At 33.0% G+C, this 26,381-nt stretch overlaps 3 protein-coding genes across 3 annotated transcripts; 2 read left to right on the top strand and 1 right to left on the bottom strand.

Annotated features, from left to right (window-relative positions):
* Window positions 1-9,579: 9,579 nt before the first annotated feature.
* Window positions 9,580-12,330, bottom strand: LOC129886510 (pentatricopeptide repeat-containing protein At3g53360, mitochondrial-like). The gene has a single exon (XM_055961221.1). The coding sequence runs from the start codon at window positions 12,103-12,105 to the stop codon at window positions 9,997-9,999; it is 2,109 nt and encodes a 702-aa protein (XP_055817196.1). The 5' UTR covers window positions 12,106-12,330; the 3' UTR covers window positions 9,580-9,996.
* A 3,504-nt stretch (window positions 12,331-15,834) lies between these two features.
* Window positions 15,835-16,923, top strand: LOC129886520 (peroxidase 5-like). Its single transcript, XM_055961232.1, has 2 exons — window positions 15,835-16,077; window positions 16,168-16,923. Exons 1-2 carry the CDS (start codon window positions 15,835-15,837, stop codon window positions 16,921-16,923), a joined length of 999 nt encoding a protein of 332 aa, XP_055817207.1.
* A 1,906-nt stretch (window positions 16,924-18,829) lies between these two features.
* On the top strand, window positions 18,830-19,928 carry LOC129886538 (peroxidase 5-like). Its single transcript, XM_055961257.1, has 2 exons — window positions 18,830-19,072; window positions 19,164-19,928. Exons 1-2 carry the CDS (start codon window positions 18,830-18,832, stop codon window positions 19,926-19,928), a joined length of 1,008 nt encoding a protein of 335 aa, XP_055817232.1.
* The last annotated feature ends 6,453 nt before the right edge of the window (window positions 19,929-26,381 follow it).

Genomic DNA, 26,381 nt, shown 5'->3' on the forward strand with positions numbered 1-26,381 from the left:
GCCAGGGTCATATTTATCTAGTTTATTATATATTATATAGAAAGATGAAGTGGAGGACGATCAAGGGTAAAAATATAATTTCATGCTAGCAAAAATATACCAAGAAAGATATTAAAATAAATAAATAGATGTACAAGTATCTTTTTATTATATTATATAGAAAAATGAAGTGGATGGTAACCAAGAGTAAAAATATAATTTCATGCTAACAATAATCTATCAAGAAAGATAATAAATAGTTCCAAAAGCATCTTTCAGTAAAAAGATGAACCATGAGTAATCAGGGCTACAGTAAAATCTTACTAAATTAATACTTAGTAAATTAATAATCTCTCTAAGATAATATTTTCATCCGGTCTTCACTTGGGTCAATGAAAACAATCACCCATTTCGATAAGATCATCTCTAACTTTTCTTATTACATCCAAAAGTTCGGTGTTGCGACAACTGTAAATCTTTTTGAGTGCAGGTGGAATGATCTCTTTTGTACTCACATAATACTTTACGTATTTGACATGTCATTGTTAATTTTGTGACACCTTTTAAATGAGAAGCCATTTTTAGATATGATTTCAAGAAATTTCCTATGTTGCTTATATAGTTTAGTCACTCACCATCATACATTGAATGTTTATAGTAAAGATATAATGAATAATAGTTGATTATTAAGAAATAATGAACATTATGCATAATGAAGTTATTTTTACAATGAATTCATTGAATTTATTTTACAATGAATCGTTTAACAAAAAATATATTACAATAAATCATACACATACATTTTACTTTATGTATTGTTTTTTATATGAATTTAATAAATATGATACACAATTTAGTAAGAGATTATTAATTATAGTCATTTTTCAATGTCTAAAACTCAGAATTTATTTTAGTCAAAGAAAGAATAATTTAGTCAATTTGTCATTCTATTCATTGTTTTTTAAAGAATATACCAAATTAAATAATGAATAAGTAAAAATAGACACTTCTCAAATTGGTCTGAGATCCACTTTATTTGACTTTTGTAAAGACAAAAAAGGAAAAATAATTATGGAAACAAGATTAGAGAGAAGTGAAATTAAAAATAGGAAAATAATTATGAAAACAAGTCAAAGAGTTGACAAGAGCCAAAGAAGACAATTTAGTCTTTTGTGAAGTCAAATATAAATACTGGTTCCAATTTAAATGTTTTAGTTTGATTGAGAACGAAAAAAAATAATAGTAAATCACTACTCAACTATTATTTCCTCTGCAATTTTTGGGTTTCCAATTCACAAAAATGGATAACATATCACTCAATCAAAATTTGAATGACGAAGAGGTACATCAATGACAACATTTTCTATTATCATTTCGACAGAATTTAATAATTTTAACTCAAATAGTATATTTATATTTAAAAGTACATTTATATAAATAATTTATTATGATCTCATTTTCTAGAATTTTACACTCATAAATTCAAAATTGTAGCTTGAAGTTTCTAGAAGTTCTTTTCATAATTCTTCTTGTGATACACATTCACGTTTTGTGTGCAGCTTGTGGACTTTCAGAAATCGAAACTTTCAGACATTTGTGTACGTCAATTGCATCGACACTTTATTGAACTTGGGGGTTGGGGTGAGGGGCGAGCCAATATTCCTTCAGTGAAAAATTACAATATCTATATATGATTTAAATTATTATTTATATTATATAATTGATGTTGAATTTCTATAATTTTTCGTCTGTGATATTTTTTATATTTTAAACTCTTTTAGTGAAAATTTTAATCCCTCCATGAGAGTGAAGAAGGCTGAGGGGATGTATAGGTATACAACCTTCCCTTTGCATTTATGTGTGAAGGCCGTTATTGTGCGTCAAACATGTAATCTACAAGAATATCTATTTTCAACATAGTGGATAGGTGAAAGTAAAAGAGGAAGTAGTTTTGAATTGGCCTGAGGTCCACTTTGTTTGACTTTTATTTGTAAAAGCCAAAAAAAGGAAAAATAATTATGGTAACAAGTTATGGAGAAATAAAAGGATTTTTATTTTGAAAAAAAAGCCACAGAAGAAAGTTTGTTACTGAGTTTAGTTTTTTTCGAAAGCAAATAATAGATATTCCATCGGTTTCAATTTAAGATTCTAACACTTATTTTTGAAACAAAGAAAGAGAGTAGCATTTTGTAAGATTTCGAACTTATAAACTTAAAATTGAAGCTTAACATTATGACGCCTGAAGTTTCTAGAGTTTTCCGTCACGATTCTTCTTGTGATACGCATCATGTTTTATGTGCAGATTATGATGGACGATGAGTTTGAGAAAGTGGATGGCATCGATCGACACTTTACTATATTTTTTTAATTTACTTTCAAATCCAATTTCATATTTTCTCTTAAATTTCTAGCTTCTTGAAAGCAAAAAAATGCATATAAGTGCTCTCAATCAACAACAAGCTCATCTTATTCAATCACTCTTGGATGAGGTATAATAATGATGTTGCACTAATTCTTAGTATCTTACTATAGTTTATTTTTCTGTTGACATTTTGAAGAGCCTGAGCAACATACGGGGTGCTTTTTGTAGGGTACAGTTAATAGCCAATTTCGAACCGTTTACTTGTTGAAGAAGGATCAGGCTCCTTCTTTCTTCCGAGACCGTGTTTATATTTTTTTTCACGATGCTCGCACTGTTATACGAAACTTGACTACAACTATGTATGTTTTTCCGCTGTTGTTATGAAATATATATATGAACCATTTCTTTTTAAAATTTTGAGTATTTATGGTTATTGATTTGTGTTACTTTCTTTCATTAATTATTTTAGTGAGTCTTCATCAGCTGTGTACTTTGATTTTTTAAATATGCATTGTCACAAGCTGAAAGGAAGTTCGTTATGGTGAGTTTGTTATTTCTTAAAATAGCCATCAGAATTCTTCTTCATAATGATTGATTTGCTCAACTTCTTTTGTGCAGAATTGGAGCATGTACTCTTGTAAATGGATGTTCTGTTTTTATTCAGGCAGTTGACAATAAGTCCAAGAATGAGTATGATTCTTTCTGTATTAGCAATATATCTACATCTTGTTATTTTTTAAGGTTTTACTATTCACTTGCTTGATACGTAATCTGTTTGATTCGATAAATGCTTAATCCATGTCCTTGTTTTTTCTAAACACTTCACTGCAAATGAAAATGAGTTTCATCTTGGCTGCAATCCCATGCATTTATGGCCATTGAACTCTTTAATCTCTAATTACGACTTTTGTTACTTCTCGATATTTGTTGTGCTTCAGTTATCACATTAGTATTGCTCCTCTTTTGAATGCTATTTATGTGTTCCTTAATATGGTTCAAGTCTATATGTGGGAAAAGGTGTTAAAGAAGAAGTTCTTTCTTATTCATTTAAGAATACTTCATAGCTGTGGCTGCTTTAATCAAAACATATTTTCCTTTAATTTCCACCGGATACAAATTAGGGTAGAAGGTTAGTAGGTAGTATAGTTGTGTTTTCTTGCTTATCTTATCCTTCCATACTGATAGTCGTATCAGGGGCCCAGCTAACGCGTGAAACACTCCGCCTGGGGAGTACGGTCGCAAGACCGAAACTCAAAGGAATTGACGGGGGCCTGCACAAGGGGGACAAGTGAATCATCGCTTTTGGGCTTCAGATCAATTCTTCGCTGCAATCGCTTCGATCCACCCCTCGGTGAAAAACCGTAATACGCCCTGAGGAATTCCTACCAGCAGACTTCCTTTCCACTGGTTCTTGAAAGCTATCAATCCCCGCTTCTCCCTCTCGCATCGGTTCTGCATCAGATGATGAGCCCATGGTCAAACTGAATTGAATTGAGTACGCTTCCAAGGAAAGTCACAGCCCTAGCCTCGGTTTTTCTCCTTTAATTTCTTATTTCTTATCCTTTGAGTTTTGTTACTATCTTTTGGCTCTTGTACTTCGATCCTGGATTTAAATCCTTGCTTGGTGCATGATATATTGTAGCCATCTACATATAGCAAATATCACGAAGATGTTATCTGACAAAACCTAATTTGTGTATTGGTGTCTACAGGCAGTAAGAAACCTGAAACAAGTATATCATGATCTTCATACCAAATTGAAAAGATTCATGGAGGTACAGTACTATAATTATATCATGCCTACATTTAATTTGCTTGAGGTCCCTTCTGACATTTCAACTTGTGTCATTTGGTAATTTTGCATTTCTGATTTTGATCTTTTTTACCTCAGCACATTTTGCTAACAGTCAATTAAATCAATCTATCTAAACAACATATTCAGTATTGCCCCATAAGTGGGATATGGGGAGGGTGAGTTGTACAAAGAGTCAAAGACCTTACCCACCCTTAAGGGGTAGAGAGACAGTTTCTGATAAATCTTCAGCTCAAGAATAAGTTTTAAAGAAGACCAAGAGTAAACAACAATGATGAAAATTATAATGAAGAAGAAAACAGTAAAAGAGGGGTAGATAGCCAAAGTAAATGAAACAATAGTAGCCATAAAATCGAAGGATAAGATAATGCTAACATAAAAATAATAATACTAATAAGATAATAGATAGATGCACCAGACTCCCCCCTCTATCATAGGAACGAGTTAGGGGGGGGGGGGGAGGAGGGCGACTACTCACTATTCGATAATCCTCGTCCTTCATGCTCTTTTATTTATGCTCTTGTCCTTGATAAGCTAGAGATGTGCCATGTCCTAACTAATTACCTCTCTCCAATATCTATTTATGTATTATGCTTAAAACCTATGTACATGTCTACTAATTAACATTATTGTTTGCATTCAAAATGAAGCTTGAGAAGGAAATTGTGTTAGCTGAGGAGGGAGCCCTTGGTCTCCAGTGATTCTCTCATCCTTATGGACTGGTAATTAATATTCTCTAGCTAGTTCTCTCTTTCTTTTTGTTTTTTAAGTATGTTTCCTATGTTGTTAGTACTCCATGTTTGCCAAATGACATTGATAATTTCAGTCATATGATATGCAAATAAATTACCCTCAACTAAAGCAACAATATAATGATGTAATAATAGTTGCTTCTTGTGGCTTAGTTGATTTACGATTTATCTTTCATCTTTTACTTGTTTCGAGAAATCTATCGATCAATTATGATTCTTTCTTTTTTTATATTTTTTTTCAGATCTAGATGTATAGATATTGTTTACGGATTAATGAAAATGTGCAAAAGCTCTATTTGCCTCTATCATTCTCTGAGTGTCTTCCTTTTGCGTATGACATCGCCACTGGGATCATCCACTAATTTGAAAACCATATTTCTCTTCAGCAAAAAAATAGTTTTGACATAATAAAGAATGCTGTTTTTGCCTTTCTATTGTTGTTTAATATTTTTTTCCTTTTATGTTTTCTGAATAAAGGGCTTCCAGATTAGAAGATGGGAATCAAGCAAAGGCAAATGCATAAACTTTGTTTACAATTCTGCTGCTAGAAAAACTATGAACAATAGTGTTAATTTTTTAGTCAGTATACAGGTGCACAATGTGTTTTGTATTAAGACAATTATACTATCTTTATTTATTTAGATATCTTGTTTTTATTTTATTACTATGCCTATTTTAATGGTTGAAAAGTCGAGCTAATTAGCTTAGATAGTAAGATTGATTTCTCACATCATCACTTAATAAATATTTATTATTTAAAAAAATTGTCTTTCTTCAAACAAAAAAAGTGATAATAATTTTATTTGTTAAGTGATCATCTGAATAAAATCAACACATAGATAGCACGAGGATTCTTAAATAATTTTTTTGAAGTGAGGCTTTGTTAGTGGTTAATTGCTCTATCCAGTTTATACAATTTGTATTAGTACAATAAAAAGTACTGTGATTGGTGTATTTCTCATACATCTTGTATGTTGGGTGACGCTTACTTGATGGCACTAATTGCTATATTGAGTATTATATCTCAAAGAATTAACTTAAATAATCGTATATTCAGTTATGAACATATTGACCAACATAGAAGATGTTGACTATTAGTATTGACCTTTTTAGGATCGAGAACTCGGATAATGCAAAATTTAGTTAAATAATATTATAATGACAATAGCAAAGATAATAGTAAGTTGATAATAACGAAAGTAAAAGTAAATAAAGAAGACTCAAATTTTACGTGGTTCGATCAGTATGACCTAATCCACAGGCAAAGAGAAGGATTTTACTATATCAACAAGAGTATAAAATTAGAGTAAATACTCTAATTAATCCCAAATACCAAATCCCTCTAAAGAAAGGGTTCACACAAGTATTTTCCAACACTAACTCTCTTACAAAATAAATGTTTTCATATGCTTCAAGGTGTGTTTCAACTAATAACCAACTTCCCTATTTATAGAAAAAAATGGGTTGCTTAATGCCATGGATGATATCATTTGAAGATACAAAAATTCAACATCTTAGTGTGAATATATCAAATATTGTGGCTACCAAATCTTTGACATTTATGATTGCCAAATGTGAACCTTATCAAGTATACCAAATCTTTAACAAATATGATTGCTAAATTTCAATATTTATGGCTTCCAAATCTTTGACAAACAAAGACCACATTACAGACCTAAAAAATTAATTCTCCCGGCCAAAACATTATTCATTCCATTCTTATTATTATTAATGGTGCTAGCTAGCAAGGAAAACTGGGATCTTGAGTCTTCACAGTCGGATGGTCGAAAATCACCGGCCCTCCACCTCCGCTCGTTGGATCATAAGTGGCTGTTGAGTATTCCGCCTCTCCGGTGGTGGTGTAACCTTGTGCTCCACCATGCCTAAGAAAGGAAAAATATCAGAACCTTACATAGTTCATAGTTCCAAGTTGAGATCACCATAATTCAATATTTATAGTCTCTTATCAGTTTATCAGAATACAAAATTTACGTAGCTTTTTAAACTTATGATCTTAAACATGCGTTATATCATATTTAGAAAAAAACTACTCTTTTCTAAAAGAACTATTTTTTTTTATAGAATCACATAAACTGGAAAGTCTTGAACATAAGATACCTGTCATATTTAGAAAAAATCATCCTCTTTTAGAAGAAAGAAACAAAGAAAATTTAAAATAGAATCACATCAATTAAAAAGGTAGAAAAAGTGCTAGAAGTACATCATCACAACTATGGCATAAAAATAGTGTGTTTATGTTACCTACACTACATAAAAAATTACACTAGCTAGCAGCTATTACATTTTCTATATATACTCATTACAAATTTTTGATGAAGAATATGTTCCGTTCAAGAAAGAAAATTCTTTATTCTTATATTAGAAAATACTTCTTTTAGCTCTTTAAGGGTTGTCACACCGTCACTATCGTCGTTTCCTCGGCTCTGCCTTGACTTCGGCTTCGGCAAATAATGTGATTGCGAAACGAAATTAATTTAAAATTCGCGAATTCAGAAAGGACCTGTTCTTTCCGAACAGATATTTTCTTTTCCAAAAGACACCATGCCTGTTCTAAACAAATGAGATTGTTCTGAATAAGTGAGTTTGCACTCTTTGTTGGCTATAAATAGAGAGGCTTCCTCTCAATTTTTGAGATCGAAATTTCTCACTCTTCTGCATATATTTTCTTACAAACAAAATTGTGTCTGTGTGTAATTTTGTAGCTGACTTTTGAATTCGCTGGAAGTATCGAAGTTTGTGGTACCACTACTTCCTTAACGGTTTATCCATTTTATCCTGGGAGAAAATAATTCATAACTCGAGTATAATGAGGGAATTAAATTCCTTAAAGACACACAGTAAATTTTGTGGACAATATTATTTTTTCTTTTCATTTTTATTATTTTTAATATAGGAGACAACAGATATTCAAATGACCTACATAGCTACACCGCCACTGCTCATAATATATATAACTAAAACTCTATGGGAAAAAAAAATCTAAGCTCACCATTGCATACCTTGCATCTGCATTTTGGTCCTTAGCCTCTTTCTTGTTCAACTCAGCAGCAGTTTTCTTGTCATCTTTCTCCTCTTTCTTTAACCCATCCCTCGTCATCATTCTCTCCCTCTGTCAAAAATTTGTTAGTACAAAAGAAACTAGAGCTTGTTGTTAAAGAATTTTTTTGACTAATGCTCGTATCAGAGTAGTAATGAAGTACTCAGTTGAATATTTCAAGAATTAAAAAATGACTTGAATAGTTAAATCTCTTTTATTACTATTTAATAATATTTTACTATAACAATCCAGTTATAATACATAATATATAAATAAATACTTTTAATGTAACTTTAACTTCAATTGACACTTAATACATATTTCAATTTTAAGTATGTACATTTACACATTTTAATTCCCTCCCAATATAATATGAGTTGAATATTTCAACTCTTAGTATTCACATCTAGATATCTTATTTCATTATTTGCATAGTACGAGTTAAATATTTCATCTGGCAAAATGATCATCTAGATATATACCTCAAAAATTTATTTTTCACATCAACATTGAATATTCAAGAAACACAATGCGAACAAATTGAAGAGTTTAGCAGTCAGTTATAATTAAATTGAGATATTTAAATGTACACTCTTAAAATTAAAATATTTATTTGCCAGCTAAAATCAAAGTTAAATGTCTAGATTTGCACTCTATAATAATATTTTGCAATTTATCAGAGAAATTTGACAGTGTAAATACCTTTTCTCCAACGATGGCCTTGGTCTTCTCCTTAGCTCTCTGCATTTTCTTTTTTTTTTCTACTATGATAAGGTTGCTCTATTTATTTGCAAGATGTTGAAAAAGAGAGAAATTTGTAGGGTTTTTATTGGCGTTGGAGAAGAGACTACATTCAGAATTAAGATATTATTGATTCATGCTTTAAAATTTTTTAATATTATATTATTATATTATTAAAGTTATAAATTTTATGATTTTATTTTATATATATAAATTTATATTCTACTTTAAAATATTGAATCAGTGATTTGCCGCCCCTAATTGATTTGCCACGTTGATTAGTATAATGTTACGTGGTAAATGTGCAAGTTAGGATTGTTGAGCGCTTGACACGTTTCAGCTTCAATAGGTATGATTCATTAGTGTAGTTGGTCCCAAAAAATTATTTTATCCTATTTTTCTTATAATTACTATTTAAAATGTTTTGTAATGTTTTTACTTCTGTTTATTATCTTTTTGAATTGCTTTAAATTATTTTTCTTGAGCTAAAAATTTATCGAGACAATTTCTTTATTGTTGAGATAGGAATAAAAATTACATACACTCTATTTTCTCCAAACTTCATTAAAAAAAAATTATTGGGTAATTTCCCAGTTGAATAGTACAACTCCTTCCCCTCCCATTTTATGGACAAGTTGGTACAATTTGGAGAGTGAACAACTTTTTCAAATATTTCAAATTAGTAGTGAAATATTCTTGAAGGTCAAGGCTAAAATTTAAAACAGAGTATATCCCATCTTTAATGTAATGAACCAAATAAATCATAAGTTTCAAATAATTCAAGAATTACTAATCCCAGTATTATCATCTTTGCACCGCAAATCAAGCTAATCCGGAAATACGATCTCGTTCTCTTATAATTTAAATAGAAAAAAATAATTTTTTCAAATTTCTCGTAAAAAAATCATAAAACTAAAAAAAATTAATTATAAGTGACCTACAAAATCATTCGTCCTATGCCTAGGAGTGTTACTGTCTTGGGGATGGTCAACTGGAGGAGGCCCAAAAATGGATGTGTTGCTAAATACCCTCAGGCAGAACTCAATCTTTCACTATTGTTGACCTCTCAATAGTAACTATTTCTTAATAGCAAACTGATTGGGATCGATTAAATGAATCCTCTTGCATCTATGAAGATGATCATCGTAGTTAGACTATCTCTATGCTTCTTGTCAACTGTCTGTAATCCTCCTCCTCTATTCGGGCTTGAGACCGAGTTTTCTAGTCATATCAGTGTCGATTCATTCTAGTCTGATAACGAGTTATCCGAGCACGGATGAATAACTCGTTATCAGACAACTTGCTCCTCAAAATCCAACGAAAACATGAGATCAGGGACATAGCCTGAATCTAATAATTGGGCTGTTAAGCCAGTCAAAACTTGCTGCAGATCACTTTCTTGAAGGGACATGATATGACATGCAGAGAATGTATACATTTTATTCTGTAATTCAATCCAACTATGTCCAGTTTCTTTCTTTAACGCCTTCTCCTTTATAAGCTTTCTAATTTTGGCTGTTTCATTCCACATCTGTAACTCCGCGTAAATGTTAGATAATACAATGTAGGCTGAAGTATCATCTGGATCGATATCTAGGATCTTTTCAGCAGCATATTTCCCCAAGATGAAGTCTCTGTTAGCTTTGCAACCAGACAAGAGGCAACGCCACACTACCTTATCTGGTTCCCCGGAAAAGCTCTTTATAAAACCATAAGCTTCTTTTGTTTTTCCTTTTCGTGCAAATAGACTAACTATACAAGCTAAGTGATCTGTCCTCGGAATGATTCCGTGTACCTTAGTCATGCTAGTAAAATGGTGAAGTCCCTTGTCTAAAAGTCCAACGTGTCCACAGGCAGATAATACTCCAAGAAATGTGATATCGTTGGGTTTAACCCCATTGCTCTGCATCATAGCATAAATTTCTAAAGCTTCTTTCCCAAATCCATGTTGGGCGTATCCAACAACCATGGTGTTCCAAGATACCAAGTTTTTCGCGGGAAGGATGTCAAAAACTTTACGTGCATAACCAAGTCGTCCACATTTAGCATACATGTCAACGAGGGCGCTGTCAACAACCACATTGGAATCAAATCTAGACTTCAGTACACGGCAATGGGATTGCTTGCCCCATTCAATAGCTGGTACATCACCACAAATGCTCAAAATGCTAGAGTATGTGTAAAGACTCGGTTCGAAACCCTTAAGCAACATTTCCCTGAGAAATCTCATAGCTTCTTCATACCGACCTGAGCTCACACATCCAGCAATTAGCGTATTCCAGCTAACAACATCATGTTCTTTCATTTCTTGAAAGAGCTTTAATGATTCCACAAATAGGTCACTTTTGGAGTAGAAGTCCAACAAAGCATTGCATACGAAACTAAACGAGTCGAATCCCAATTTTACAATCCGGCAATGGATCTGTTTCCCAACTCCAACTTCTTTTACATCAGCAAAAGCTCCAAGAACTGATGAAAATGTTCTCTCGCTTGGTTTCAACCCCGAGGAAAGCAACTTACAGAAAAGTTCAATGGCCTCTCTTCCACTCCCTAACTGCACACAACCTCCAATAATCGCAGTCCAAGCATGCAACTCCGGTCCATCTGCCTCATCAAAAGCTTGACGTGCCAATTCCAATCGACCACATTTAGCGTAAAAATTAATCAAACCAGTCACCACAAACTGATCCATCCCCAAACTAGACTTGACAATCAAACCATGAATTTGCATCCCAAGTTGCAAGCTTTTTATCGCAGCACAAGCACCCAAAACACTCCCACAGAAAAACTCATTCACTATCACCCCTCCCCTCAATGCCAACAAGAACATGTTCCACCCTTCTTTATACTCCCCACAATGAAAATAACAAGAAATCAGAGAAGCCCAAGTAACAGAATTGGGTTCCAAAATGCCATCAAAAACTATCCTAGCTGACTTCAACAACCTACATTTCCCATAAAAGTTAACCAAACAATTAGTCACAAAGCTATTTAAACTTTCCTCAGTTTTCAACATCCTCCCATGTAACTCCTTCCCTGTTCTTTCAGCACCTAAACTACTACAAGCTGATAAAGCAGCCACATATGTAAAACCATTTGGAGCAAACCCATCTTCAAGATTCATTGATCTAAAGCAACCCAAAGCTTTTTCATACATACCCAATTGAGAATATGTAGAAATCAATGTTGTCCAAGAAATGATGTTTCTTTCAGGCATTCTGTCGAACAGTTGTTGGGCATCATTGAGTTGATTGAGTTTTAAGTACATTGTGAACAAGTGATTGTTTGTGAAAATGTCTGCATTTTGGGACCCAAATTTGAGTAGCTGTGCATGCAGTGCTTTGCCATTGAAGAGGGACTTTGAGTTTGTGCATCCACGAAGGAGTTGAATAAAGGACATGGAAGAAAAAAATATATATACTATAGTGAAATCTACACATATAATGACTTTAAAACAAGATTTTGATAAATAAATTTAGGCTATATGACTTCTTCAACATTTGAGACCATATAATTTTGTCAAATGATGTTAGTGTTGGAATGAAAAAAATATTACACTTCAAAGTCAAACACAAATTTTCAATATATGTCTGAAGTTGTTTCCAAAGAGAATCGGTAAACTTGCAATTTTTTTCGAAAAAACGAACACAAGTTAAATGACAGACCTAAAACATGTATTTGTCCACTTCCCACTATATTATTTGGCCCAAGCTTATAATTAAAATTAGCCCATATTTTGCCATATTAATTAATTATCTCATTTCGTATTTAATTTAAAATATTTCGGAGAAACAAAATACTTTCTTCATTTGTCATTATGATAGCTAAACCATCTAAGTAGTAAGTCCATCTCAAGATGAGCGCTCTCATATTTCGATTTTTTTTTATGCTTAGAAAATAATGGAGAGTGATATCCATGTTTATAATCACATATTTAAAAATTGTTGAATCATGAATTGAAGTGAAAAAAAAAACTCCAATTGGAATTGTAAGAGTTTGAAAATTCACAAATAAATCTTGCGATTTGTTGAATCTCTTGATAAATTCATGATTAACGTTCGTTGGGATGTTTTTTCGAGATTATGGATTAAATTTAAAGTTATTTGATGAAGATCTGAGCTATTTAACAATGTTTCGACCCATTTTGTTGATTGAAGAAGTTCATAGGACAAAATTCCACTTTTTGTATAATTTTGTTGCTCCCCCCCCCCCCCCTCCTGTCTCACCCCGCAACCCACCCCAACCCCCAATCCCACAAAAATTTTGGGACCTAAAATTCCATTTTAGTGGCTTGATCCTTTGGCCGGTCTTGAATCTATTTGTGAAAATCCATGATTATAAAAGATAGTTTTCATACTAATGTCAAATATTCGTAGTCTTGTATTAAGAAGTGAATTCAGAATTTGAATTTGATACGTTCAATCTTTAACTTCATATCATCGAACATACTATATATATATCGTTCTTAAATCATGAAGAATAGTAGTTTCTATGTTATGGTTGAGCACTCTCAAAACAGTATAAGATGATGCAATTTGCACGTATACTTAATTTGATCGACTTGGTACTTTTTCTTCTTTGGAAGTATAATACATGTAACTTGTAAGCAGAATTTTTCTTTTTCTTCTAATTTTAAATAATAAATCCAAAAAAATAAAAGAATCAAGTCTTTGTTCTCTCTTTTTCTAGCACTACTTGCTACAGAATAGAAATATTGGATTTTGTGGACTAAATTTCACACAACACTAAAGGATTGTGTGGTTTGCGAATTAAATTATTAGAGAATTATAATTTTTGAATTAATTTATTTTATTTGAAAGGTAAGATAAAATAATCTCGAGTTGAATAGTATATTCAGGATCTTCTGTACTTGACTCCATTTGTTACTTGGACTTTTCTACTCATGACTTTGTCAATTGAATACTTAAAGTTATTAAAATATATTATTTTAAACCCCTTTGATTATGACCAAGCTTATGTGACATTTTTTTGCTGAATCAGATAAAAAGCGTGGTTACACGCATAAGACAATTTTTTTAATTTAAAAAAATATTAAAGTTAATAGGAAAAATATAACAAAAAAAATAAAAATAATTCCCCATCCCCAATCTTGTGTACTACTTCTTCTTTCTTATAATTTGTGCCCAACCCCTACCATCAATACACACACTTCTTCTATTTCTTCCATACTCTTACACAAAATTCTTCATTTATTTCTTTTCATATTCTTCCTATCATTTGAGAGTTTTAGTATAATTGGAGAAAATGATATTTATTTAGTTTTGGGTAAAAGAAAAAGGGCAAAAGAGAGAGATTCTTGATTGTGAAATAAAGGTGAATTTTAGATGGGTTTTTGAAAAAAACATATGTTTGATCCTTCCAAAATTGAACGCAATTTTATATAGCGCATTTTGGATGAGTTTTTCTACAGTGACCCATCTTTTGTTCTTCTTCTTTTCTTTCTCCCACCCTCCATTTTAGTCACTTTCTCACCATCATTAAATAATAAAATACCATAACAAAGCTTTGCTTATATCTAATTTCTCTTCAACAAAAAAAAATTACAAGGAAAGAAAAAATCAAAGAAGAGAAGATAAGATATAAATAGAAAAATGATAAAAGATATGGGGAAGAGAAAAAAATTGAAAAGAAAACGAGAAAGAAAAGGCTTTGGAGATGAGTTTGAGATTTCTTTAAAATATATATTAACTATAATAATAAAAAAAGATGTGTCAATTTATATCTAATGTGGATAGTAATGTGTTATCCACATTAATATTATTGAGAGACACACATGATATGAGGGGTTTAAGATAATGTGTTTTAATAACTTTAAGTGTTCAGTTGACAAAGTCTTGAGTAGAAGCGTCTAGGTGACGAACAGAATCAAGTACATTGTCTCCCAGAACATTCCGCCTTGAATTTATATTATATTTTGCAAACGGTATAATTTAATTCAAACTTAACATTTAATTATCCTATATTATTCCACATATCAAACCATCCCTAACCAGATGAAACAGGAAAGTCAAACACTTATTTACAAATTAAGAATGCTATACATTGAGTTGGTACACATACTGGGTAGCAACTAATCAAATAAACAAGCCAACTCAATCTCCAAGTGGAACTTGTTTTTTTTATGAACACTACATAGAAAACCACAAAATTACCATTTCAATTTTATTAATTTGATTAAACATGAAGTTAATGCGCAATACTAGTAATGATTCTTGATATATAATCATTCCTATCTGCCAGCCTATATATATATATATATGAAGACAACTTTCACCCTCCATCTCAGTTTAAGTGAGGTTATTTGACTGGAAATATGATTTAAGAAAGAAAGAATTGAAACTAGTGATCTATAAAAGTATGTCATGATGTTATTTCAGTGCCTATTAAAGGACATGACGAGTCTAAGGGGCGCAAGAGGTTCATCTGAACCACACCTTCATCGATAAATTATACGGTATATAACACAAGGCTAAAATTATATTATATGTATGTTGAATATCAATATTGGCTTCTTCATGTGTTTATATTCTAATTTTTATATGATGTTAGTGCAAATCCGTTCAGCAGCAGGTAATTAAGGATAAAATAAAAATTCAAAGTTAAATTTATTTCAACTACAGAAAGGGATCATTCCTCTTGGAATAGACTAATAAGCAAATAGTGTCTCATGCGGCTTTATCCAATAGCGATCCCTACCTATACAATAGATCATTATCCTTCTTGAAGTATGCAATAAAAAGCGGAAAAACGAATTGATTGACTATTAAGTACTGCAAGCCCATAAACTGATATTCTTGTAATTAGTGTCACATAAAATGGAACATGGAAGTAGAAATTAAGGTAAAAAATATTGTCAACCGATAAATTCATGGAAGACATAATAAGGTGGTAGCTATGGAATTCATCAAAGGTCAGATAATTAGCTCAAGAATACTTCAACATTAGTGCAGTTGGTAATATACATGCAATCATGTTTTGTTTTTATAATATAAGAATGGTTCCTTCAATTAATTTCTCAAACTATAAATACTCCAATATGTTCATAAATTATATCCATCACTTAAGGAAAGACAAAAACCATAGTGTCTTTTGAGTCTCAAAATTAAGAATGGATTCCAAAGGCATCAACCTTTCAGCTCTTGCACTTTTGGCTTGCTTGATTTTATCATTTTCATCATCTATTCTTGCCTATCGAACACCATATCGGCCACAAATTAGAGTTGGTTACTATAGATATACTTGTCCCTATGCCGAAAACATTGTTCAACATGTTGTAAACAGAGCCGTCTCTCGTAATCCAGGCATTGCTGCTGGCCTTATCAGGTTACATTTTCACGATTGCTTTGTCAGGGTAAGTATGAATTTAATGCTAATTTTTTTCTTTTATTAGTTTGATGATTACATTATCCTATAACGGTAACGTGTCATCTACTTTAATCAGGGGTGTGATGCATCTGTACTATTGGATGGGCCAAATTCCGAGAAGGAAGGTATTCCCAACAAGAACAGTTTACGAGGTTTCGAGGTGATTGATGCTGCAAAAGCTGCACTGGAGGCTGCATGTCCTGGAACTGTCTCGTGTGCAGACATACTTGCATTTGCTGCTCGGGACAGTTCCTACAAAGTTGGAAAAATATACTATGATGTCCAAGCTGGACGTCGTGATGGACATGTTTCTATTGACTCTGAAACATTGACTAATCTTCCTTCTCCTTTCGTCAATGCCACGGAACTCATCAAGAATTTTGCAAGGAAAGGTATGTCTGTTGATGAAATGGTGACCCTCTCTGGCGCCCATTCCATTGGCATTGCACATTGCGGTGTTTTTGCTAGCCGTTTGTACCCTCAAAACAATCTTCCAATTGATCCTGAATATGCAAACTTCTTGAAGTCCATTTGTCCACCAGAAGCACTTACAAATGGGACAGGAGCTGCTAATCCCATGAACCTTGATGCCTTGACACCAAACAGGTTGGATAACAGATATTACTTTGCATTAAAGAGTCAAAAGGGATTGTTGATTTCGGATCAGGGATTGATGACAAACCCAACAACAGCTAAGTTGGTGAACTACAATGCGAGATTTGGTTCAATTTGGTCAAGGAAGTTTGCAGCTGCAATGATTCACATGGGTACATTGGATGTCCTCACAGGTCGCAACGGAGAGATCAGGAGGAACTGTCATTTCGTGAACTAACATTTCTATCATTTGCCTTTGAGAAGTTTTTTTCAGTATTATTTCAACTTTTCCATCCTATTCAAGTTGCAAGGATGGTTCAATGCTTGTCCAATTGTATTTGTTTTTTAGTTTTCCTAATGTTTGTCCAATTGGTTGAAATGAGTTTTTTTGAATATTGTTTTGTAAGTGATTCATGCAGTTAATAAAGTTGATATGTAGAAGATATCTTGAATCTATGAAAAACAATTGATCTTGACTTTTCTGAAAATATTTTCACTTGGAGTTACCTGCATTCTAATTGCTTCCAAATATGAAGAAATTTGTGCACTTTGTGTGGAAGAATTTTGCTTTATTACAGACAACACTTACGCGAAAGAAGAGGTAGTAAAAATGGAAAGTCTATATAAGCAGACCACCAATCCATTCTCTAACCAATGTGAGGCTCTAACAACCCCGAGTTCAAATGGAAATGAATCTGGCTCTGATACTATGTAAATATATGACACTTGAGTAAAAATATGACACTTAAGCGTAACCCAACCTCAAAAGTTAGCTAATGAAAGGAGTACTTGTCAATATAAGCAGACTACGAGTCCATTCCCAACCAATGTGGGACTCTAACCCACTCGAACACTAACCACCCATGGACTCCAACTATGGAGCACTACACTAATATAAGGTGTTAGATCTGAAAACTACAGTTCTCTTGCTGCAAGATTTACAGATGAACACCAGTGAAAGCACTTTGAATGCCATTCATGAAAAGTAAAGACATCCAAAGTTCAAGTCCGTGGCAACTTTTATTGTCTCCAAAACCAGTCCAATCGCTGTTCTAGGAAATGCTGATCTTTTAAGTCCGGTTGGCCAATTCATGTTTGTCAGATCCATTGTCACTTTCTCATGTGAAGGGACATTAATCTTTAACGTACAATAATCTATACAAAGTAAGATTTTGGCACTTTTAGTTGCCATTTTAATTTCCAAGCCACTATTTCACTTATTTTTCAAGAAAACAATTTCCGTTGTACCAAATAACACCCTTAATTTCAGATTGCTCCTTCTTAAGACATGATTGTTTTTATGTTATGGTTGAGCACTCTCGAAATAGTAAAGAAGGTAATGATCAAGGGAACCTACATACTATATATAGCTTATTAAAATATAATCTACTTTCTAGTTTTTCTTCTTATCTTGACATATATATTTAACTTAGAAGAATCTTTTTTCTTATTAAATCTTAAAAAATGCAATGATTCAAGATTATTCTATTTTTAATACACTACTTGTTATAAAATAGGAATATTGGAGGAGTTTGTGACTAAGTTTCAGATATACTAGTACTAACTAGATAAAATATATAGGAAAGTCATATATACTGGCAACCAACTAATGAATTAAACAAGCTAATTCAGTATCCAAGTGGAACTTATTTGTTTTTCGTTTTCCAGTACAAGATATTAATAATTGTGCAGTCAAATCTCTCCTTATTTCAATTTATGGGACATACTTTCTTATTTTCGTCTGTTCCAGAAAGAAAATCACATTTCTATATCTAAAAACAATTTGCTATACATTTGCAATTTATGCTTGATGAGAAACTTTTATTATAATCACTCAAATGTTATAACATGCTATAAAATTTCGAAAGTCTCTTCATTTCTAATTTCTTAAACTCTATAGCAATTCAAATGATGAGGTACTGTTTTCATGGATGACAATTGACATGGTAGTTGTGGAGTTCTTCAAAGCTCAAGAATACTTCAAACAGTTGGTATTATACAACCTATCACGTTTTGTTCATAGACTTCTTCAAGAATTTCTCAAACTATAAATACTCCAATATGTTCATAAGTTGTATCCATCAATTGAGGAAAGTTAATTACTAAGAAAAAACCATAGTGTCTTTTGAGTCTCAAAATTAAGAATGGATTCCAAAGGCTTCAATGCTTCAGCTCTTGCACTTTTGGCTTGCTTGATTTTATCATTTTCATCATCTATTCTTGCCTATCGAACACCATATCGGCCACAAATTAAAGTTGGTTACTATAGATATACTTGTCCCTATGCCGAAAACATTGTTCAACATGTTGTAAACAGAGCTGTGTCTCGTAATCCAGGAATTGCTGCTGGCCTTATCAGGTTACATTTTCACGATTGCTTTGTCAGGGTACGTACAAATCTAATGCTAATATTTTTCTTTATTGATTTGATGATTACAGTATCTTATAACGATAATATGTCATGTGTGGTTTAATTAGGGGTGTGATGCATCCGTGTTATTGGATGGACCAAATTCTGAGAAGGAAGGTATTCCCAACAAGAACAGTTTACGAGGTTTCGAGGTGATTGATGCTGCAAAAGCTGCATTAGAGGCTGCATGCCCTGGAACCGTCTCATGTGCAGACATACTTGCGTTTGCTGCTCGGGACAGTTCCTACAAAGTTGGGAAAATATACTATGATGTCCAAGCTGGACGTCGTGATGGTCGTGTTTCTATTGATTCTGAAACATTGGCTAATCTTCCTTCTCCTTTCGTCAATGCCACGGAACTCATCAAGAATTTTGCAAGGAAAGGTATGTCAGTTGATGAAATGGTGACCCTCTCTGGCGCGCATTCCATTGGCATTGCACATTGCGGTGTTTTTGCTAGCCGTTTGTATCCTCAAAACAATCAACAGAATCTTCCAATTGATCCTGAATATGCAGACTTCTTGAAGTCCATTTGTCCACCAGAAGCACTTACAAATGGGATGGGAGCTGCTAATCCCATGAACCTTGATGCCTTGACACCAAACAGGCTGGATAACAGATATTACTTGGCTTTAAAGAGTCAAAAGGGACTGTTGATTTCTGATCAGTCATTGATGACAAACCCGACAACTGCTAAATTGGTGAACTATAATGCGAGATTTGGTTCCATTTGGTCAAGGAAGTTTGCAGCTGCAATGATTCACATGGGTACTTTGGATGTCCTCACAGGTCGTAACGGAGAGATCAGGAGGAACTGTCATATCGTGAACTAACATCTCTATCTTTTGCCTTCGAGAAGCTGCAGGGATGGTTCAATGCGTGTCCAATTGTTTTTGCTTTTCTTTCCAATTTTTTCCCAATTGAATTGTATTTGATTTTCCCTCAATGTTTGCCCAATCAATGATTGAAAGATATTTTTTTGAATAATTTTATAAATGATTCATGAAGTTTATATGTATTGTTGGGAATTTTTTTTTGCAGAATGGATAGTTGTTGGAATTGGGATTAAGTTTGTAGAATTGACTTCAACTACACACATAAGATTACTAGTAGAATGGTAACTCTTGCAAACATGTTCAACAACCTTCAAAATGTTCCTAAATGAGTGATACTGTGTTAGAGGACAGCTTGTTGGATGGATGTTATCTCTTGTTTAAATTTCCAGGGAACTTTGCATTTTCCAAGAATCATGTTCACCACTAGCATTGAGTCAACCTAAAGGATTTTAACAATGTCCCCTGCTCCAGCTTTGTTGTCCATCAGCTAAGTAGCTCCTGTCTGTATTAAGCTTCCATTCACCGTCTCCTGGATTGGTTCACGTTACCATGGTGCTTCTGAGTTGAGGTATATAGGCTTCCGTGACAAGATTCATTGAACTGAATTTGTGCCCCAAGATTGTTTTGACTTAGAGTAGGACCTCTTTGTGGAAATCAAATGTTGGTGGGATTGGTAACCACATTTGTTGAAATTAATAGTCAAATTTTGGTAAAAGTTTGATAGCCAAATTTTGTAGAAATTGGCTTCCATATTTGTGCAAATTGTTAGTCAAATATTAGTGAAAGTTGGTAACCTAACTTTGTAGAAATTGGTTGCCACATTTATGTCATTCAAAAAGTTCAAAAACTCAATAAATAGAGTAGCAATTGAACATTCGAAAACACATCAAAATAGAGAGCGCAATAGAGAGAATAGAGAGTAATATTTTAGTGAGTTGTGTGAAATAAAAGAGTGTTGTTCTTATAAAAGAGTAGTCATATTTTGATACTACCAAGTTGTCATCATTATTATTGTATCATATTTACCTCTTTATAATATTTGGTGTCGTTGTTACTCTCTTGCTATTTCTATTAAGCGTGAATATTATCTAGAGTGAGATTATCATTTTTTCAACATCGTGGTATCAGAGTCATGGCAAATAATATTCAATACCCCCGTCTTACAAAAGAAAATTATGAAAAATGGTGTCTACGAATGAAAGTCATTCTTGGCTCTCAAGATGTTTGAGACATTGTTAACAAAGGGTATATAAAACCCGCTAATGAGGAAACTTTGTTCCAAAATGAAAAAGAAGTCTTGTTAAAGAGAAGAAAAAACAATTAACATACCCTCACTCTCATCCATCAGTATTTGGATGATGGCATGTTTGAGAAGGTGGCTGATGCAACCACCTCAAAAGAAGCTTGAGAGATTTTGCAAAATTCTCTCTAAGGAGTTGATAAAGTAAAGAAGATAAAACTTCAAACTCTAATTTGAAGTTTTAAAAATGAAAGAATCTGAATCCATTTTGGATTTTTGTTCAAGATTGATGGTCGTTGTGAATCAATAAGAAGGTACGGGAGGAAGTAGATGATGTGTGTGTGGTAGAAAAGATTCTTCGCTCTTTAACTCCTAAATTTGATTATATGGTGTGTGCTATTGAGGAGTCTAAAGATTTAGACTATATAACAGTAGAGCAATTGGAAGGCTCTTTGCAAGCCCATGAAGAAAAGATGAAAAGGAGAAAAGAAGAGCCACTAGAACAATTTCTTAAAACTCAGACATTCTTCAAAGATCTAAAAGGTGTAAAAAGTTATAGAGGAAATGGACAATAGAGAGGCTTTAGGGGTCGTGGTGGTCATGGTGGTCGTGGTGGCCGTGGAAGAGGAAGAAGCTATATTAACAAATTCAACAATGAAGATAAAAGCCACCAATCATTCAAAGGTCGTGGTCGTGGACAACAAGGAGGTAGAGGACGTAGAGCTTATCAAGGTACCTATGAAATGAGGTATGAAAAATCTAAAATTGAGTGCTATAACTGTCATAAACTTGGACATTACTCTTGGGAATGTCGTAGCAATGTTAAAGAGAAAGATAACCTTGTTGACAACAACAAAGACGAAGATCAGTCAACACTGTTAATGGCACTTAAAGAAGAAGATACAAATGATTGAAGTTCATGGTATCTTGGCAATGGATCAAATAATCACATTTGTGGACACAAAGATAAATTTGTGGAGATAAAGAAGACGGTGAAAGGTAATGTATCTTTTGGAGATACCTCAAAGGTCCAAATTGAAGGGATAGGTATAATTTTGATATTTTGTAAAGATGGTGGCCATTAATTGATTAATGAGGTTTACTATATGCCAAAATTGAAAAGTAATATTTTGAGTTTGGGTCAACTTCTTGAAAAAGGATATGATATTCATATGAAATATATGCATCTCTGGCTTAGAGATTCAAGTAACAACTTAATTTCTAAAGTGAATATGGCAAAGAATATGTTGTTTCCTTTGAATATTAAGACTATTGATGTAAAGTGTTTGAAGGCTAATGTGTAAGATGACTCATGGTGTTGGCACATGCAATTTGGACACTTGAATTTTGAAGCACTCAGATCAATGGGCGACAAGAAAATGAATGATGGGATTCCATCAATTAACCATTGCAATCAGTTGTGTGGAACTTGTCTTCTTAAAAAACACGCAAGGAGGAGTTTTCCTAAAGAGTCCACGTCAAGAGCAATCAAGCCTCTCCAGCTTGTACACACCGATATGTGTGGTCCAATTGATCCACCTTCTTTTGATAAAAGTAAATACTTCTTGCTCTTTATTGATGATTTCAGTAGAAAGACCTGTGTATATTTCTTGAAGAAAAAATCAAAAAAATTTGTTGCTGTTAAAATTTTTAAAGCAACTGTAGAAAAAGAAAGAGGCTATGAAATAAAAGCATTAAGGTCCGATAGAGGGGGCGAATTCACTTTAAAAGAATTTAATGACATTTCTCAATCTCATGGAATTTGTCACCCTCTAACGGTACCTTACTCACCCCAGAAAAATGGAGTTACAGAAAGAAAGAATAGAATAATTCTTAATATGGCTAGATGTATGTTGAAAGCTAAAAGTATGCCAAAAGAATTTTAGGTCGAGGTTGTTTCTTATGCAGTTTATTTGAGCAATAGGTCTCCAACAAGAAATGTGCGAGATCAAACGCCTCAAGAGGTATGAAGCGGAAGAAATCCAAGTGTCAAGCACTTGAGAATCGTTGGAAGCATAACCTATGCTCATATTCCACATCAAGGGAGAGCTAAACTTGATGATCGAAGTGTCAAGTACATGTTTATTAGATATGATGCGAGTTCAAAAGGCCTCAAGTTATACAACCCAAATAATAATAAGGTAGTGGTAAGTCGTGATATTGAATTTGATGAAGAAGCGGTATGGAATTAGGAGACTCAAGAAGAAAGAACATATGATTTCTTCCATACTTTGGAGATGAAGAAGAATAGGAGATCATGGAACCTACACATGATATTACCTTACCTGCTTCACCAGCAAATATTACATGTTTGTCTACTCAAGAGAGTTCAAGTGAAAGGCCGCATAGAATGCGGATCATCCAAGAACTCTATGATAATACAAAAAAAGTTACTAAATATGATTTTTTTTGTATTGTATCTGATAGTGAACCAATGAATTTTAATGAAGCTATTACAGATAAAAGATGGAGACAAGCCATGTAGGGGAAATCCAGTCAATCGAGAAGAACAATACTTGGGAATTAATAACTCTTCCCAAGGATCACCGAGCAATTGGAGTCAAACGGGTATACAATGCAAAGAAAAATGCTCATGGAGAAGTTGAAAGATACAAGGCAAGACTTGTAGCTAAAGGATACAAACAAAGGCATGGCATTGACTATGATGAAGTTTATGCACTCGTTGCCCGCATGGAGACAATTTGTCTGCTGATTTTTTTGGCAGCGCAAATAAAGTGAAAAATCTATCAACAAGATGTCAAATCGGCATTCTTTAATGAAGTTCTTGAAGAAGAGGTCTATGCTGAGCAACCCTTGGACTTTGTGATAAAAAATCATGAAGATAAGGTGTTGATGTTGAAGAAAGTCTTATATAGGTTGAAGCAAGCTCCAAGAGAGTGGAATAGTCGCATTGACAAGTACTTTCAAGATAATGAATTTACTCGTTGTCTCCACGAATATGCTCTTTACATTAAAGTTTATACTAATGGAGATATTCTGCATATTTGTCTTTATATTGATGATCCTAGTCTAACGGGTAATAACCTAGATTTGTTTGAAGCTTTCAAGAAAGCGATGTCCCTTAAGTTTGAGATGACGGACATAGGGCTCATGTCATATTACTTGGACCTAGAAGTGAAACAAATGGAGGAAGACATCTTTATATCTCAAGAAAGCTATACAAAGGAGATTTTGAAGAAGTTCAACATGTTCGATTGCAACCCTGTGAATACCTTAATGGAATGTAGAATAAAATTGTCAAAGTTTGATGATGGAGAAAAGGTAGACCCTACTTTTTTCAAAAATCTCGTGGGGAGTCTAAGGTACTTGTAATATCCCCTAAAAATGTGGTATACGATGTTTCAATTCTCGCCTAAAAATGATACAGCCTCAGTATTTTAGGCATAACTTTTCATAGTTTGGTCCAAATTAGGTGATTCAAATTTCTGAGTAACTAAAACATCATTACCTACAACTTTTATGAATACCATATGTTAATTTTCGGAGGTTAATTAGGTCAAATAAATTAGTTATTGTAAGATAGTGTGTTGTGACGAAATAGAGTGTTTGTAGAAGAAAATTCATATTTCACTGTAGCATGCTCCAAATTGATTGATTCTTGAATAACATGAAACTAGACTTCTATATCTGCAATTATTATGAAGACACCAAATCCTAATAAGGAATTTATCTTATTCAAATACAGCTCCGTAAAAAAGTATTCTGTCAAAGATAACTCATTTCACCTACCATGAAAAAATCTAGATACATTTGACATCACTCATGGCATCAATAGTCCTCCATTTGACATCACCCATGACATCAATATATTCCATTAAATTTTCAAATTTTTTTATAATTATTTTATTTATTGTTAGGTCTTTCTTTCCCACCTATAAATACCCACCTTATTTCTTTATTTTATTTATCAAGCTTTCTTAAGCAAGTCTTCTCTCTATACACTTCTTTACTCATTCTCAAATATAGTTTTAGTTCTTAGTAGTGAAAAAATACTATTCCGGTGATTCATATACTCCGAGTAGTACACAAAATATTCCGGCGAGGAGAAAAGCTAGGACTCAAGAGTGTTTATTAAGTCTTTCGGTTCCGACTAAAACTTCGGATTCCAGGTATGTAAGGCTTCAATGAGAGTATTCTTTTCACTCTCATGCCTAAAGTATTTTGATTATATAATAAATTATATTTATTTTCTTTAAACTTTACTCTAAGTTATGTAGGTGTTTATCCATGGGTTCTTTCACCCATGTAGTCCAAAAGCTCTTTCAATTAAGCCTCTTGATTTCAAGTAATATTTTCTTATGATAATTCTTATTTTTACTTAATAGTATGAATTTTGGTTAAACTAATGATTATTGGTCTATTTTGATGCAACATAATTTCATATGTATGAATTGATAGTTTGCAAGTAATTCCTCTATTTATCTATTTAAAGGTTCTTGAAATTCATGGTGGGTTGTTTAAAGCATGATTTTTAATTAATGGATTTCAAAGTATTTATGTATATTTATTTACATATATGTTTGCAAGTTGAAGTGATTTGAACTCACCTAGTCTTACTATGTTTTTAATAAAGTTTGACTTGAAAGATTTGACTTCAAATGAATGTTTATGAAAGCAATATCTATGATCAAAAGGGAGTCTTATGAAATGACAGAATAATGAAATGATATGAATGATAGATTCTTTATGCAATAAGGACAATTCTTGCATATTTGAATTATCAAATGTTTTAATGAACTATTCTATCGAATATGATGTTTGAATTCTCAAGTTATATGCTATGAATATTTTAAAGTATTAAACTATTTTGTGGGATTGACTTAGCACCGAATGGGGCATTGAGGTGGAATTCGGTAAGGGAATCCTAGTAGCAACCCCTTGTCTCATTAACTATGTGCCAACATAGGATTCCTTGTAGGCTTAGGCTAATGGATCCATAAATAGACCTTAAAGTTAAAGTTAAAGAAATGAATAAAGTTGACGGAGTTCTACCTGGCAAGTAGTCTCCCCAGCCAACGTAGGGGGTTATGTTGGATTCCATATAATAGCTCGCATGGTCTTAAATGTCGGTTATGATTATTTTCCCATAAAATCAATGTTTCAAAGGATATCTTTATGATTTATTATGCATGCATTACTATAACACCCCATAATTTGTTTCCTCAAAGACTCGAATAATTCCTCACGTG

The sequence above is a fragment of the Solanum dulcamara genome, chromosome 1 (genome assembly GCF_947179165.1).
Source record: "Solanum dulcamara chromosome 1, daSolDulc1.2, whole genome shotgun sequence".
Classification (NCBI taxonomy): domain Eukaryota; kingdom Viridiplantae; phylum Streptophyta; class Magnoliopsida; order Solanales; family Solanaceae; genus Solanum; species Solanum dulcamara.

Excerpts from the sequence above, each read along its gene's own strand:
- LOC129886510 (XM_055961221.1), bottom strand. The coding sequence starts at position 12,105 with ATGTCCTTTATTCAACTCCTTCGTGGATGCACAAACTCAAAGTCCCTC.
- LOC129886538 (XM_055961257.1), top strand. The coding sequence starts at position 18,830 with ATGGATTCCAAAGGCTTCAATGCTTCAGCTCTTGCACTTTTGGCTTGC. Across the intron at positions 19,073-19,163 it reads TTCACGATTGCTTTGTCAGG|GGGTGTGATGCATCCGTGTT; the intron begins GTACGTACAAAT and ends TGGTTTAATTAG.
- LOC129886520 (XM_055961232.1), top strand. The coding sequence starts at position 15,835 with ATGGATTCCAAAGGCATCAACCTTTCAGCTCTTGCACTTTTGGCTTGC. Across the intron at positions 16,078-16,167 it reads TTCACGATTGCTTTGTCAGG|GGGTGTGATGCATCTGTACT; the intron begins GTAAGTATGAAT and ends TACTTTAATCAG.